This window comes from Molothrus aeneus, chromosome 4 (genome assembly GCF_037042795.1).
Source record: "Molothrus aeneus isolate 106 chromosome 4, BPBGC_Maene_1.0, whole genome shotgun sequence".
NCBI lineage: Eukaryota > Metazoa > Chordata > Aves > Passeriformes > Icteridae > Molothrus > Molothrus aeneus.
The window spans coordinates 59,361,259-59,374,699 of record NC_089649.1 but is presented as its reverse complement, the minus strand read 5'-3'; the positions used below and the strand labels follow the sequence as shown (position 1 = coordinate 59,374,699).

The following is a 13,441-nucleotide window of genomic DNA, read 5'->3' as shown; positions in this document are numbered from 1 at the left end:
CAAAAGTAATTGATTTTCAGAGCTAAGGTATTTTCTTCTTTCAGACTAATTTACTTAAAAAAGTATTATGTGAGCACTTTTATAGTGTCCCAAGGTAGGCAAACAGACTTTCCCTACTGTTTATGTATCTAACATGTAAGCACCTGTGAACATTTTTTAAAGACACTAACCAGGTAAAGTTTATAGACATGACTCCAACCAGACACGTGTAAAGACAAGTTCTCCAGTAAAACAATTAAAGGAAAATAAAATATGGCAACTCAGGTTTTTGGCAAACATTTTATATTTTTATACAAAAATCTCAGTAAGAAACCTAGCAGAATATCTGACCGAAACATCTGCCTTACAACAAGTTCAAAAAAAAAAAAAAACCTCACAAAAAAAAGAGAAATAAAGAAAAAAAAAGTAAAATTCCAACCCCCAAAATATTTTTAATTATAAACCAGAATATCAACAAAACACTTAAAATAATCTCAGATTGTTTGGCAATTCATCACATCATAACAAGAGACACATTTGATCATAAGAAAAGTTTAACTTTATATACAACTTCACTTGAACATTTGCTCTTACCAGAGTTAATATACATTAAAAAAAGATTCTGGCAATAATACCAGCTTCTATTTTTAATACCTGTGTATAAAATGTAACATAAAATGCTGAAGCTCTATAGTTAGGAGAAGTGACATTTGATTTCAATGGGTCCCTCTTTGTTGAAAAAGATAAATACTGAAAGAACACGTGTTTAGTTGCAAAATAAAACTTTCATTTTAGGGTGGTATTGGTTGACTGTGAATAAATCTAACCTAGTACTATTTATTTCTTGAAGTTGGTAGTAAATTTCCAAGTGAAAATATAATCTAGTAAGATTACATTTTAAATGCTGTACTTTGCCACAAATGTGAACAGAAAGGAGCCAAGTCCCTTTCACTATGCTTAACTACTTTAATGCATGCGAGAAAAATATTTTACCAACTGTCTGAGCATATTTTAGAGAACTTCAGATTTTAGACAGCCCTGGGGGAGCGGAGGGGAAGTTTCCTACTGACATCTGCATAGAATGTAAAATATATAATTAAAAAACCCTAAGATATATACTAAAGTTTACAGACCAATGCTTTCCGTATAATAAATAAAATGTCCATCATTGATCAGATTCATACACAGAGTAAAATACAACCTATTTTTACAAGTTTATGTACAAAATATTAGTAGGCACATGGGTGCCTTATGGGCTGGAAGCATCTGCATTAGCATGTCACATTGGGAAACTCCAACTTTCCAAGTCAGTGATAAAATATATAACTACTTTGTTTTTCATTCAGATACAAAGTAAACTTATTTTTCATCTGAAATAAATGTACATAATATTCTGTATAAACAATAGTTTATAAAGCTGTTTAAAATGTAACTTAAAAGTACTGCATTGTTTAACTTAGACCTCTGAAACAAGCACGTGCAAATCCCTTTGCTTTAAAAAAAATAGAAGCACAGATGTTTGCTTTCCTTTTGACTCTTCCAAGAACAGTACTGGCTGGTAAAGATTATCGCTTTGCTTTCTTTAGTGGTGTCTCCTCTGCCTTCTGCTGGCCTTTCCTCCGTACCACTGTTGGGCTGTCCTCCCTTTTACGCTTGGCAGACTGCATCTTTAACCTGAAAAACATAATCATTATTTCCACAATGAAGAGTGCTCAGGCATAAATCTATTCAGAGCTGAACTAAACTGTCCATCTCTGATATATTATTATATAAAAGCTTACTACTAAAACCCACTTCTTAATAACTATGGACTACTAATTCTTTATGTTGGAAAGTGCTCCACATGTACAATTTGGGGCTAGGATTCTACTTCTTCCTTCTCTTTCTCTGGAAAGATTTGTGGATTTATAACAGGACATAATGGACTTCATTACCCTGTCCCCTGTCTCACAAAGAATAGCAGCAGCAGTGTCTCAAGCCCAGCATACAAAAGAGGAAGTAAAGGGCAGACTTCACATACCCTGTGCATTCACACCCATCTATATGCTCACCATATTCCAGCTGTAACTAACTGTAAATGGGCTTAAACTCTTGGCCATTCATAACCACACTAAATAATGGAGCTGAGGTGTACTGTGACAGTCATCAGTGCACAGTGCACAAGTTCTCCAGGTTCAGCCTGAAGACACTGACACATTTCAGAAAGGATGACAGCTACACTTGTTTGGCATATAACACATTTTACAGGTAAACTACAAGATGCAGAGCAACTGTGCATCACATTTGTTACTTATTCCCCTGGGATTCTGCACTATGATCTCAGCTTTACAAATTCAAAAGTGTAACAGGAAAGGAGGGAAAGGGAAATATATTCAAAACTTGGCGTAAGGGCTCTCAGTCTCTCCTCTTTTTATCAGCTGATCTTAGATCTTTGAAGCATTAGAATCACATCATCATATTTAGCTTTAACCTGAACCACCGATGCTCTTACCCCCCATCCAGGAAAGAATCACAGCTGAAGTTAAAATACTACATAAACAGCATTTTCATATTCTCCCAAGAGGTTTCCAAGGATATAAGAAAAAAATCTAGTCTTCCAAATGTCAAATAAAGGAAGAAAAAGAAAAAATGTAAACAGAAGAAAATCCTTTAAAAGCTTTTATAATTCACATGAGAACAGAACAAAACTAGTCTGCTGCTCAGATTTTGAAGCAGTATGTTACATATAAGGAAAGGATCACTGTACTGGCTTCCAGAACAAATCCTCAAAGTGAATTCAACTTTAATACTTACTGTGTCAATGGAGGAGATTTATTAATTTTTGTATCACTTGGATATCTTTTTTTAGCTGCTAGTTTCTGTCGTTTTCTAGGAGAAACTGAACTTGGACTGCTGCCTTTAGAAGTTGCACGTGTGGTTGGCTTGCTGGCCTTTTTTCTGTAACACAAAAGAATGATGAATTTATATATAACAAAATACTTTTACCAAGTCAATTTCTTCTTGCATTCCAAGTGCAGATAATCAAGACTGCACAGTATTTGCAACAAGTAAATCAAAGTTGCCAAAAGAAACAGTGAGAAAACCATATTTGCCTGCTTCAAGACACACTGCGTAGCCAACCTCGGTATTTTTGTATCAAATGTAGAATCACAAGACTGCTTTACTGACAATATTTGGTATTTACAAAGAAAACCAAAACCAAACCAATCCATTCCAAATCTTGCAATAATTTTTGTACATAAGTGTCTATGTTTAAAAGAACATACTATAATCTGAATTCACTCATGTAAGCCTTGGTATCCACGAGTTCAGAAACCTGAAAAACTGGTTATTGGTGATTAATTTCATAGCTTAGAAAACAGGTGACTTAAGTCAGAGAAATCCAGCAATGCTGAATATGAAGAAGCATCCTCTTCCACAGAATTATTCCCAGATGCTATTTATAAATTGCATACTGTACGCAGCACCTTAAGGTAGAAATACTTTGTTGCAATCAGAGTCAGAAAGGTAGCACTGGAAATCTGAGACACAACTCCAAATTTATAAACAAAGTTGATGTTTCCACAAGCAAGCAGAATAAACCCACAAATACCTAAACCTTTATTACAATTTTAGAGTTAACATTTATGTGAGACTAAAGAAGCCCCTGTGGCTTTACCAAAACTGTTGTTTACTAAGTGGTAGTGGTAAACCTTCACAGTTTTTATGTAAATGAAGAATCATGTAACTACTTACAGATTCAGTTCTGAAATTATCAGTTCCAGAGCACTGTGGCAACTGTGCTTCAAGTACTGCCCATAGGCTAACACATAATATATACAATAAAACATAATATCCTTAAGAGGGAAGTAGATACAGTCAATTGAAAGTAATTCCACCACCAATATAAAAAAAAAATGCCTGGACTCCAATTCTCTTCTAAAAGACAGCAACACAGATCAAAACTTCCCAAAGCTGCTATGTTTCATTGTTTCCACAATAAGATCAAGAGGATGAGCTCTGCTAGAATTCAGTATGCCTGCAAAAAGGCAGACCAGTGTTAAGGCAGATGAAGAACAGCTTCCTGAAAACAGAACTCTTGCTACCCACACTTGTCTTGCACAGCAAGATTGCTTTCCAAGCTTGCAGATCACCATACTAGAAATGAAGTCCTCCAGTACTGCAGATTCATGTATTTAACTTGGAATGTACTTAAAGAAATAGACAGGGATTAATTATATTTTCACCTTGTTCCAACACCAAATACCAAAAGGTGAATTGTACAGTCAGCTCTGATGTCCCATTTTACCCATCAGAATCAAGTGTCCTTAAATTCTGAGATATCACTAGGAAGAGTGGCAATAGGATCAATTCTTACCTTGTTACATATTCAAGTATGTCTTTTGAGACCCTAACAATTTCCCTTAACCTCACCTTTTGTCTCTTCATTCCTTGAAGAGTGGTACTAGAATTATAATGAAAAATATTTGGGAAGCTCTTATCAATTTAAAATAAACAAACAGAAAAAGGCAAAAAGAGGAAGTCACAACTCTTCCCTGCAACAAACCCCAAACTACCAAAAACGAGGTAGAAAAAAGCTTGTTATTGGAGTGTCTACACAGTTACCTTTGAGCCTCTAATCTTGTGGCTGATCTAGTTGTGGCCCCAGAATGTGTGTCATCATCTTCCTCACCATCCTCTTCCTCACCTTCCTCTTGCTCTTTTAGCTCATCTTCAGAAGATGTCAATTTCCGACGTTTCTTCTCTGGCTCCAGTGTTTCTGTCCATTTAAAATTTTACACATATGCTATAATTTTCCAAAAGGCCTCCAAAAGGATATGAACACTTAATTTAGAAAAGGTATTCTAGTCACAAGTCCCATTTTCAGTAAGTAATTTTCCATTTCCTTCATATTTCAACCTTTTTAATTCACACTTGTTTGACTTAATCTTGCTAACACATTCACCACAGTTTACTTACACAGCTCATAGCCAGAATTCATAGAAAATTCATGAGGCTTTATAGAAGCATCTGGGATGTAGCAATTCTGACATGAGATTACAGCAATTTACACATATTTACATAATATTTACACTAGCTGTAACTCAATGATTTTTCCTCAAGAAAGGAAAATTGAATAAAGCTTATCTTGTTGCTATTAGTAAACAGAAAGGCACAGCAGTGTTTTCTTATTCTGTTAGGAGCAGCACAGCCTCTCATGCTTTTACCCGTTTCCTCTGATTGAACCAGAGAGCGCCTGGGCTTTCTTCCTCTTTTACGCACAACCAGTTCTGCTTTCTCAGCTTCATCTTCCTGAAAAGACAAAATGGAACCATGCAAGTCAAGAACTATTTACTTTACACAGAAGACAGACATTTCTCATTATATACTGCTTGTAAATTTACAAATCACACTTACATTTGTTGTTTCTTTCTTATTAGATATGTCTGTACCTAAAAAGAAAGGAAAGAACAAAACTTGATCCTGAACTTCAAATCTTTTACCAATCAATTTAAAGGGGAGTTCTTTCATACTCTCTCATCTTTGTATAAACATCACAGTTGCCCTAAAAACATTTCAAGTCTCTTTCTAATTTAGAAAATAGCTTTCTTGTACTTTTTTACATACAGAGACTGGGACAATGATTAAATTGTTAAGTACTAAGGCTTTATATGACTGACCATATTTATTGCTTTGTTGCATATGCTGTTTTGTTTTAATGGAAAAGCAGAAGATACTTTCCCCCTTTAACTACTGTCAACCAATCACAGAAAAATTTGGCTTAGAAGGGGCCTCTAGAGGTCACCTTGTCCAATCTCCTGTTCAAAGCATGGCTAAATTAATTAATCTAATCTTGCACAAGATCTTGTTCAGTCCAATTTTCAAAGTCTCCAAGAACATGGTTCCTTCAGGTGATTTGTTCTAGTGCTTAACTGTGCTCATACTAAGATGAAGCTCAAAAAGACACTATTTAAAATTTTTCTAGTATGCGAATTACATGACTTCCTCTGTTGAAATACTTCTTACTTCCAACTCAGTAATTTTTACAGGCTAGCCCATACATGTTAAAACAGATTTTTAACTCTACATCCCATGTCTCAACTTGGCTTCTCTCCATGGTTACTACTTTTACCCTAACTCTGTGATGAGAGTGATTATTTTACAAAGCTTTTGACCTCTGTCAAATGGAATTATCAAATCAAATTATCAATATATGTCAAATCTCCAACACTGCAAGGATAAAAATCCTTAGCAATAAAAAAGAGAAACCTAAATAAAAGCAAGCTTTTATATATTTTACCCCCTGCCATAAAAACTGCTGTCTAATTTCTAAAAGCTAAATAACAGAGGACACAAACTCTAAACCCCTCACCAATTAGACTGAGAAAACAAACAAAAGAATGACAATGCCAAGGATCTAAAATAGATCTCAAAGAGCAGAAACATATTCTAAAACTCACAAGCTTTTTGGCACTCCTTTGTAAGGTTATGGGGAAAAACTTTTATACAAATGCAAATGAAGTAAAACAGAAATATAGTTAAGTGTTTAAAAAATAAGTGAAATAAAGCATTGGACTGTCCACTGTATTAAGCTCTACACACAACATAAGCACATACATAATACAATCAGCATGTATTAGTTCTATTGTGTTCAAAAGAGATACTTCATAATTCTGGTTCACTTTGGCAAATCTGTAGCAAAGGGGTTTTTGACTGAAAAATAATCCCATGTAGGTCCATGATATGCCTTTAACAGATAACCCTCTGTAAGATACCAAAATGTAGCGTTTTGCCTAAAGATAAGTATAAAAATATTAAGACATAGTATCTAAAATCATACTAATTGTAGAGCAGCAACTGTTGATTAGTGTTAAGTAATTAGTTTCAAGTTCAGTGTTAGTGTTAGTGTTATGGGAGGATGATACTTTCAGAAAACATGTGTCTCTTAATTGCATTTGCTGTAGTGACCAAAAATAAAACTCTGCATCCCACTCCACATGTCCCTTCTGTCCCTACTGCAAATCCTTATGCAGAACACCCAGAAAGTACCAGAGTAAGTGAACTGCACAGAGGGATTCAACTTGGCTTCCTTTTCACCACCAGGGGTTCTCAACCCCTTTATGCCCATGAATGCTAATACAGGATGAAAAATTTAACAGCACATTCCCCTTTATATACTCCTCCGAACATTGCTGTGATACCAACAGCCTGTTACCAGGAAAACAGAAATGTTACATAACACACTCAAACTTTAAGTACACAGTCAGGTGTCCGCTTTTGAATAAAAAGCAAAGCAGAACGCACTTTTATTCATTTTCACATTCTTGTCTGTTCTCTTGGCAGTTCACAGAAGTCAAGTACCACACAATGAGCTAACCCTCCAGAGACAATTCTGAAGCATATGGATTAAAGCTGACATTTTAACAAATGTGGAGAAAAAAGGAAACAGCCCATATGTTCAGTGCAGCCAGATTAGTCTATCTGTAGAAACCTAAGCTTTTGGGAACTCCAGAAGACTTGTTTTGAAGGTTTGGTTTCTCAGATTTTCTGCATGTTTGTTTGCATTTGTTTGCAAACCATTTTAATCTACTTTTCAGTTCACCTGCTTCTTAAATGGCTTTTTAAAGTTTTTTTATGAATGGCCTTTATCGCTGGCAAGGGGGGCTATTTACAGACACGAACGAGACGGGGCTGCGGCGGAAAGCGCCTCGAGCTGTTTTATTTTTCAGCATCAGTCTCATTACATGATTACGACAATGGGAAGATGCCAGCAGCTTACATTCCAGGTAGCAAACAAAAAACTTAATGTTACAAGTTACTATAAGCTTTTTGACCAATCACAAAAAGCAAAAGCATATTGACAGTACTTCTATCCAATCACCATAAGCACACGTACCTTTGGTTAAAACAATGCTTCCTTATTTCGAATACAATACCTACTTGTAAGCCTTAAAACACAATGCACAGAGCTCCATTATTAAGCTTTACCCTTCCTAATATCTTGCTAGATAAACTTTCTGTAGCTTAGAGAGCTATTCCGACAAGCGTTAATACACAGGCCAAAATTAAAAAGACACATTTAAACAACCAGTGCAGTTCAGACTCTATACACAAGAAAAATTAGAAAAGGGAAATAGAAAGGAATTTCACTTAATTGTATTTTAGTTTGAAGCACTTAAAATACATTTTTGAGTTAAGCTAAACAACCGTGTTCCAAAGATCTTACAGCAGTTGTAAAAGAGAAAGAAATATCCCCTCAAGATACCCCTAAGATCTTTAGATACATATCCACAGATACAACAATTAACTGAATAAAATGTGAAATGTAATGTAGTAAGTGTGATGGGTTGTCACTGTATGAAAGAAAACATGCAGAAATGGAAAGCAATCACTAAGAGCCAGTCTGATGGGGCACCTACCTTCCTCTGAAGCTCTGCCATGTACTTAGCCTACTCCATCATTTGGTATATTCTGCAATGCATTATTCAGCACTGAGCAGTGCTGCTGCATCTTTGAACTAAGTTCTTATCAAGCTGCTCTTTTTTGGAACTAAAAACTTGGTAGCAGTTAGGGCCAAGTCTTCACTTCATCTCTTTCTTCAGATGCTTTCATTCATGAATAACACTGACTGCCAGAGATGGTGTCAGGATGAAGAAGGACCCATGTGATTTTTGTGAAAACTCTCTTCCATTTCTTCCATCTTTTGTTTTATATGTTGAGGCAGGTATAATTTGCTTACCTGTTTGAGGTGTTTTCCCTCTACTTGCAGAGGTAGGAGACTGCAGCTGAAATTAAAAAAGTGGGTTTTTTAATTTAAAAAAAATCAGAAAAATTCAGCATTGTATTACATTATCACAGAAACTTGCTCACATTCAATGTAGAATGGATCTGTAAATCTAGAAAACATGAACATTAATGAGCACACAAAGTTTGTACTGTAGTTTAAGAGTAGGATGCATTTTTCCATTTTGATAAATAACAAACAAATCAGCCCATAAACAAATCACAGCACTTTCACTAACCTGACACTAAAGTCATTGCAATAAAAGACACAAAAGATAAAAGCAGTTTCAGTCAAACACATTTCCAAGTATTTAATTATCAACAAAGAAGTTAGTACAGTCACTTTAGAACTACAAGTCACCAAAAATTGTTTATTTACTCAGTATGCAGAAAAATCTATATATAATTACACAATGTCCCTATGACTGTCCAAAAACTTCAGTGCTTTCACCACTGAATGACCACACCAGGATGCCTATGGTTCCTCTAAAGTAGCAATGTGTTCCCACAGCAGCCCTGGGGAAACTGTCATGTCCCCCTGTCTCAGGTGGAGGGCAGGTATCACTCCTCCCTGAGCCAGCCTGCAGCTCACACCAACCCCTCACTCATCACTAGGAAGTACAAGACCTTTATACACTTGAACCAGAACAAGATGATTCTGTTCCAGTACTGAGGGTGCCAAGGTACACCTATTTCTGAGGGTGATTTAAAAATTAATTTTAACCCTTAATTGGACAAAAAAAACACCCCCCCCCCCAAAAAAAAAACCCAAACAAAAACCAAGCCACAACACCAAAACAGAAAAACCAAATACCAAAATCCACACCAGTTCAAATTACATTTCATTAAATTAACATTAAAAAAAAAAATCAATCAGGAAAGACTAGGAATTCTCAAACAGAATTCCAGCCAACCTGTAAGAAGGGACAGGACTCAAAGGGCTGCCTGAAATATGAGGACAGAACAAGCAGAGACAACAATTCCTTTTGTCCATAAACTAGGTAAATTCCCAAGACTTCCAACAGCCATGCCAGATGCTACCTCACCAGGCAAGCAGGAAGAAAACCTGTGTTTCAAGACAACTTCATTTTTAAAATCCACCCTTTTCTATGCAATAACGTTGATTCTGAAATAGAGGCATTCCCTAGACAGAAGCCTTTAACCAGAATAAATCCAACTGGCTGCACTCCACAAACATGCCTGACCCATCACTGCCCTGTGCTGTAATCCAACTGGATTGCAGAAACAATACCAGCAGCCCACCTTCCTAGCTGTGAATGTCCTTCACAGGGCTTAGGAAACAAAGCTACCACTGAGCTTTAGAAAACAGACATGTTTCATGAGCCCCTAGGTTACTCACCAGTACGTCTCTATCTCTCACATGAGGTGTAATACAACTGCTTTACCTAATATTTTATTTTACAGCTATGGAAAGATTCTATGTGCTATTGTTATGATATATTCAGTAGAGGAGAAAACCCCTCATTTTTGAAATACAGTCACCCTTGCTCTTCAGGCCAAAATTACTCCCAGCATGAACCAGAAGTCACATATGCATACCACCAAAAATACACCCTGCACACAGGTACATATTGCTAGCTAGAATAACACTTGTATTGAGTGAACTAAGTGTGAAGCTGGTAGGGCATTTGCTACATTCTGAAATAACACTATATTTTGCTTAAAAAGTTCATCTACATTAAGAGACACTATTAATAAAGTTTTGTTTGCTTAGACTGAACTCAAGTATCAAGTTTTCCATAAGATGTTTCTGAAATGCTGTTAACTGTTAAGCAGATAAATGGCTCTTGAAATACTGTGTTTAAATGCACCCAAACAAAATAAAGGCACTTACATTCCCAGTGCTCATATCAGCTTTTGACTCCCCACCTGAGGGAAGAAATATGAGTTCAGAACTTGAATGTCACTATTATCCTTGTTTTCCCTCACAGCTATTATAAGCTACTTACCACCAGGCTGTACTGCTTCAAGAGGGTATTTACGAGGTCGTCCCCTTTTGCGTTTCACTACTACAGGCTGATTTTCCTATTAAAAATAAAGGACAGAAATAGTTTACTGTAACTGACTTTTGGCATTTGAGCAATACAATACAAAGACTGCTAACTGAATTCATAATGTGACAGTGGCAGAAGTAGTACTTTTCAGTTAAAAAATAGATGAGGGAAAGTTTAATAGCAAGAGACACTGCCTGTTATGAAATCAACTAATATATATGAAAAGAAACAAGACAACTCCCAGTTATACAAAATTCTCAGTGGTTTGACTCAGGCACAAAGCATATCTGAGAATGCAGTGCCTTCTGTTCTCCTAGCCCCAAAATGTCTATCACTTGGTCTCACAAATGCTGCTGGCTTACCCCATACAAGAACCCCAGACTTTACATCTCATGAGCCCCTTTTCCCAGTGCCATATAGCACAAGCTATGTCCTGTATGCTGAGCAAGTGCTTCAAACAGTTAATATTCTAATTACCCCAATACACAGATTACTGATATTCTTTATACAAACCTTCAGCAAAGAAGGGCACCTCCTTTTAAGCTTTGAAAGAGAGCTTTTAAGTAACAAAGTCAGATGCTCAGATTGCAAAATCCCCAATAAGACTTTCTCTTATACACAAGGAAAGCTTAAATGCCTCATTCAGCATTTACTGAAGTTTAGCAGTATCTCCCCCAGAATGGTTCTTAGAGACTCAAGTCTTGAGTAAACAAATATAAAAACATATTCTTTAAATTTCCTTCTTCCAAATTTGAGGCAAAAAACCCACAAATGATGAAATCCAAAACCTTTCTGAGATCAGTGTCTATTTCTAGAGGCCAGCATCAATTTTAATCTCAAGGGATCAGACATTTGTTTGTAACCCATACTGTAGAGTATCTCAAGTACATGCCTAGGAGATAACAAAGACTTTAAAAACTGTTGACAGATAGTATTTTTTAAAGGCAAGTTTTATTTGTTAATGACTAAACTGTCCACATCAATTACCAAGTTTTCAGAAAATATGATTTCTATACAATACAACTCTATATAATTGCTTTCTAAACATTTTGTAATCACTATTAAGCCTAGGAAGGGAGTCAGTCCTACTTCCATATTAAGACATAGATGTTTTATGGTCTGTAAGTTTGTACTTTGTGACAGAGCAACATAAGTTCTTGGTACTTTTTGAAGACAATTTTAATATGACTGTCAACAAAATACAAAGTAGTTATGTACCACAAAGACAGTACTGTGAACCTGCACTAATCTCAGTGAGTTAACATGAATAAGACCACTCACCTCTGGAGAATTTTCATTCGATTCTGGACTGTGCTTTTTCTTTTCAGATATTTCCTGTTCAAAGTTAAGTTCATCTTCACACATAAGAAAAAAAAAAGAAAGAAATTGTATACATTTGTTTTATTAGGCAAAAGAACTAATAAAAGCCACAACCTCCACACTGAAAATGTTATTTCATTCTTTAGCCCAAAATTCCCTAAAAACACCCATCAGAAATCAACACTGCTTGCCTTGTAGCAACAGCGTATTGATCTGCCAAAAATGCTTCCCACTAATGCCAGATGAGTTAGGGAGGCCTTCTATTTTAAGGTAAGAGGAAAAGCTCACACTTGTGACATACTATAAAATGGTAGGACAAATACAAGCCCCTATTCCATTTTCTCACATGTTCCATGAAACAGGAAGCTGAGGATACAAGCACCTTACAGAACAGATTCAGACTCGTCAACTTGCTCGCATGAGAAACAAAACTATTAATAGGCCAAACTAACATCAGGGAACATTCTCACACTGTTCCCACAAAACCAGACTGAAGTAACAAGGCCACATTAATTATGTGGACACACCACCTTTTATTATTTATTTTAGTGCAATTAAGTCAATTACAACAGTGCAACTTGCACTCTTTTCTGGTCGTTTACTCTACAGAAACAAACAAAACTGATCTGTTGGTTATGTCATGGATTTTTAGTAGGACAGCCCTTTCTTGTAGTCAGAGGTAGATGTTCTTATCACATAATGCTGATTGTTCTATTTTCCTCACCTACCTGCTTATTTCCCATCAGCTTTCCCAGCCAAGATACATATTAAAGCCATAATGGAGCCAGTGGGTGGTAACAGCAAAAGCATCAAAACTTTTCTCATTGTTAAAGAAACTAAGATTAATGCATTATTTGCTAGCAGTAATAGAGCAGAAATCAACCAGAGAATATATGCAAGTATATTTGCTGGGATCAAGTTCCCACTTTCTCTCAAAAATCATTCAAATGAAAAGAAATGAGCATTCAATATGTGTTCAGAAAATCTGCCATAATGGGCAGTTTAATTACCTTTTTCTTCCACAGTACTTCTAGGAGGTGTTTGTGTTACATCAATTTCTTTGGACACTTCTGCTGCATCACCTGAAATAACTTCCTACATTATTTTGAAACAAGAGAGGAAAGATGCTTTACTACATATTAAAAATTGTGGTCAGTTACACTAAAAACAATACCCCATCCCGATACATGAGCAGTTATTTTATTCATCAAGGTTTTGTATTGTCTCTTAAAAACTTTCATGTTGAGAAGCTTCATCACAAATCAGTGGGTGAGGTAGTCCCAAATATACTGCATATACTCCTAAAAAGAACATCTATCTTGTCCTAATTCCTGTTTTGATTTAGCAGAACTCAGGTAAAGTGC

The 13,441-nt window shown here is 35.9% G+C and overlaps 1 protein-coding gene across 1 annotated transcript in view; it reads right to left on the bottom strand.

Moving 5' to 3' along the window:
• Positions 1–406: 406 nt before the first annotated feature.
• The window catches only part of BOD1L1 (biorientation of chromosomes in cell division 1 like 1), a 36,906-nt gene continuing 23,871 nt past the window's right edge, over positions 407–13,441 (bottom strand). The window contains exons 16-25 of the mRNA XM_066548611.1: positions 13,088–13,172; positions 12,039–12,112; positions 10,713–10,788; positions 10,598–10,632; positions 8,699–8,744; positions 5,377–5,411; positions 5,187–5,271; positions 4,585–4,738; positions 2,773–2,916; positions 407–1,653 (exon numbers count right to left, since the gene is read on the bottom strand). Of these exons, the coding sequence (XP_066404708.1) occupies positions 1,545–1,653; positions 2,773–2,916; positions 4,585–4,738; positions 5,187–5,271; positions 5,377–5,411; positions 8,699–8,744; positions 10,598–10,632; positions 10,713–10,788; positions 12,039–12,112; positions 13,088–13,172 (843 nt within the window). The 3' untranslated portion in view covers positions 407–1,544. The remainder of the gene's footprint in view (positions 1,654–2,772; positions 2,917–4,584; positions 4,739–5,186; positions 5,272–5,376; positions 5,412–8,698; positions 8,745–10,597; positions 10,633–10,712; positions 10,789–12,038; positions 12,113–13,087; positions 13,173–13,441) is intronic.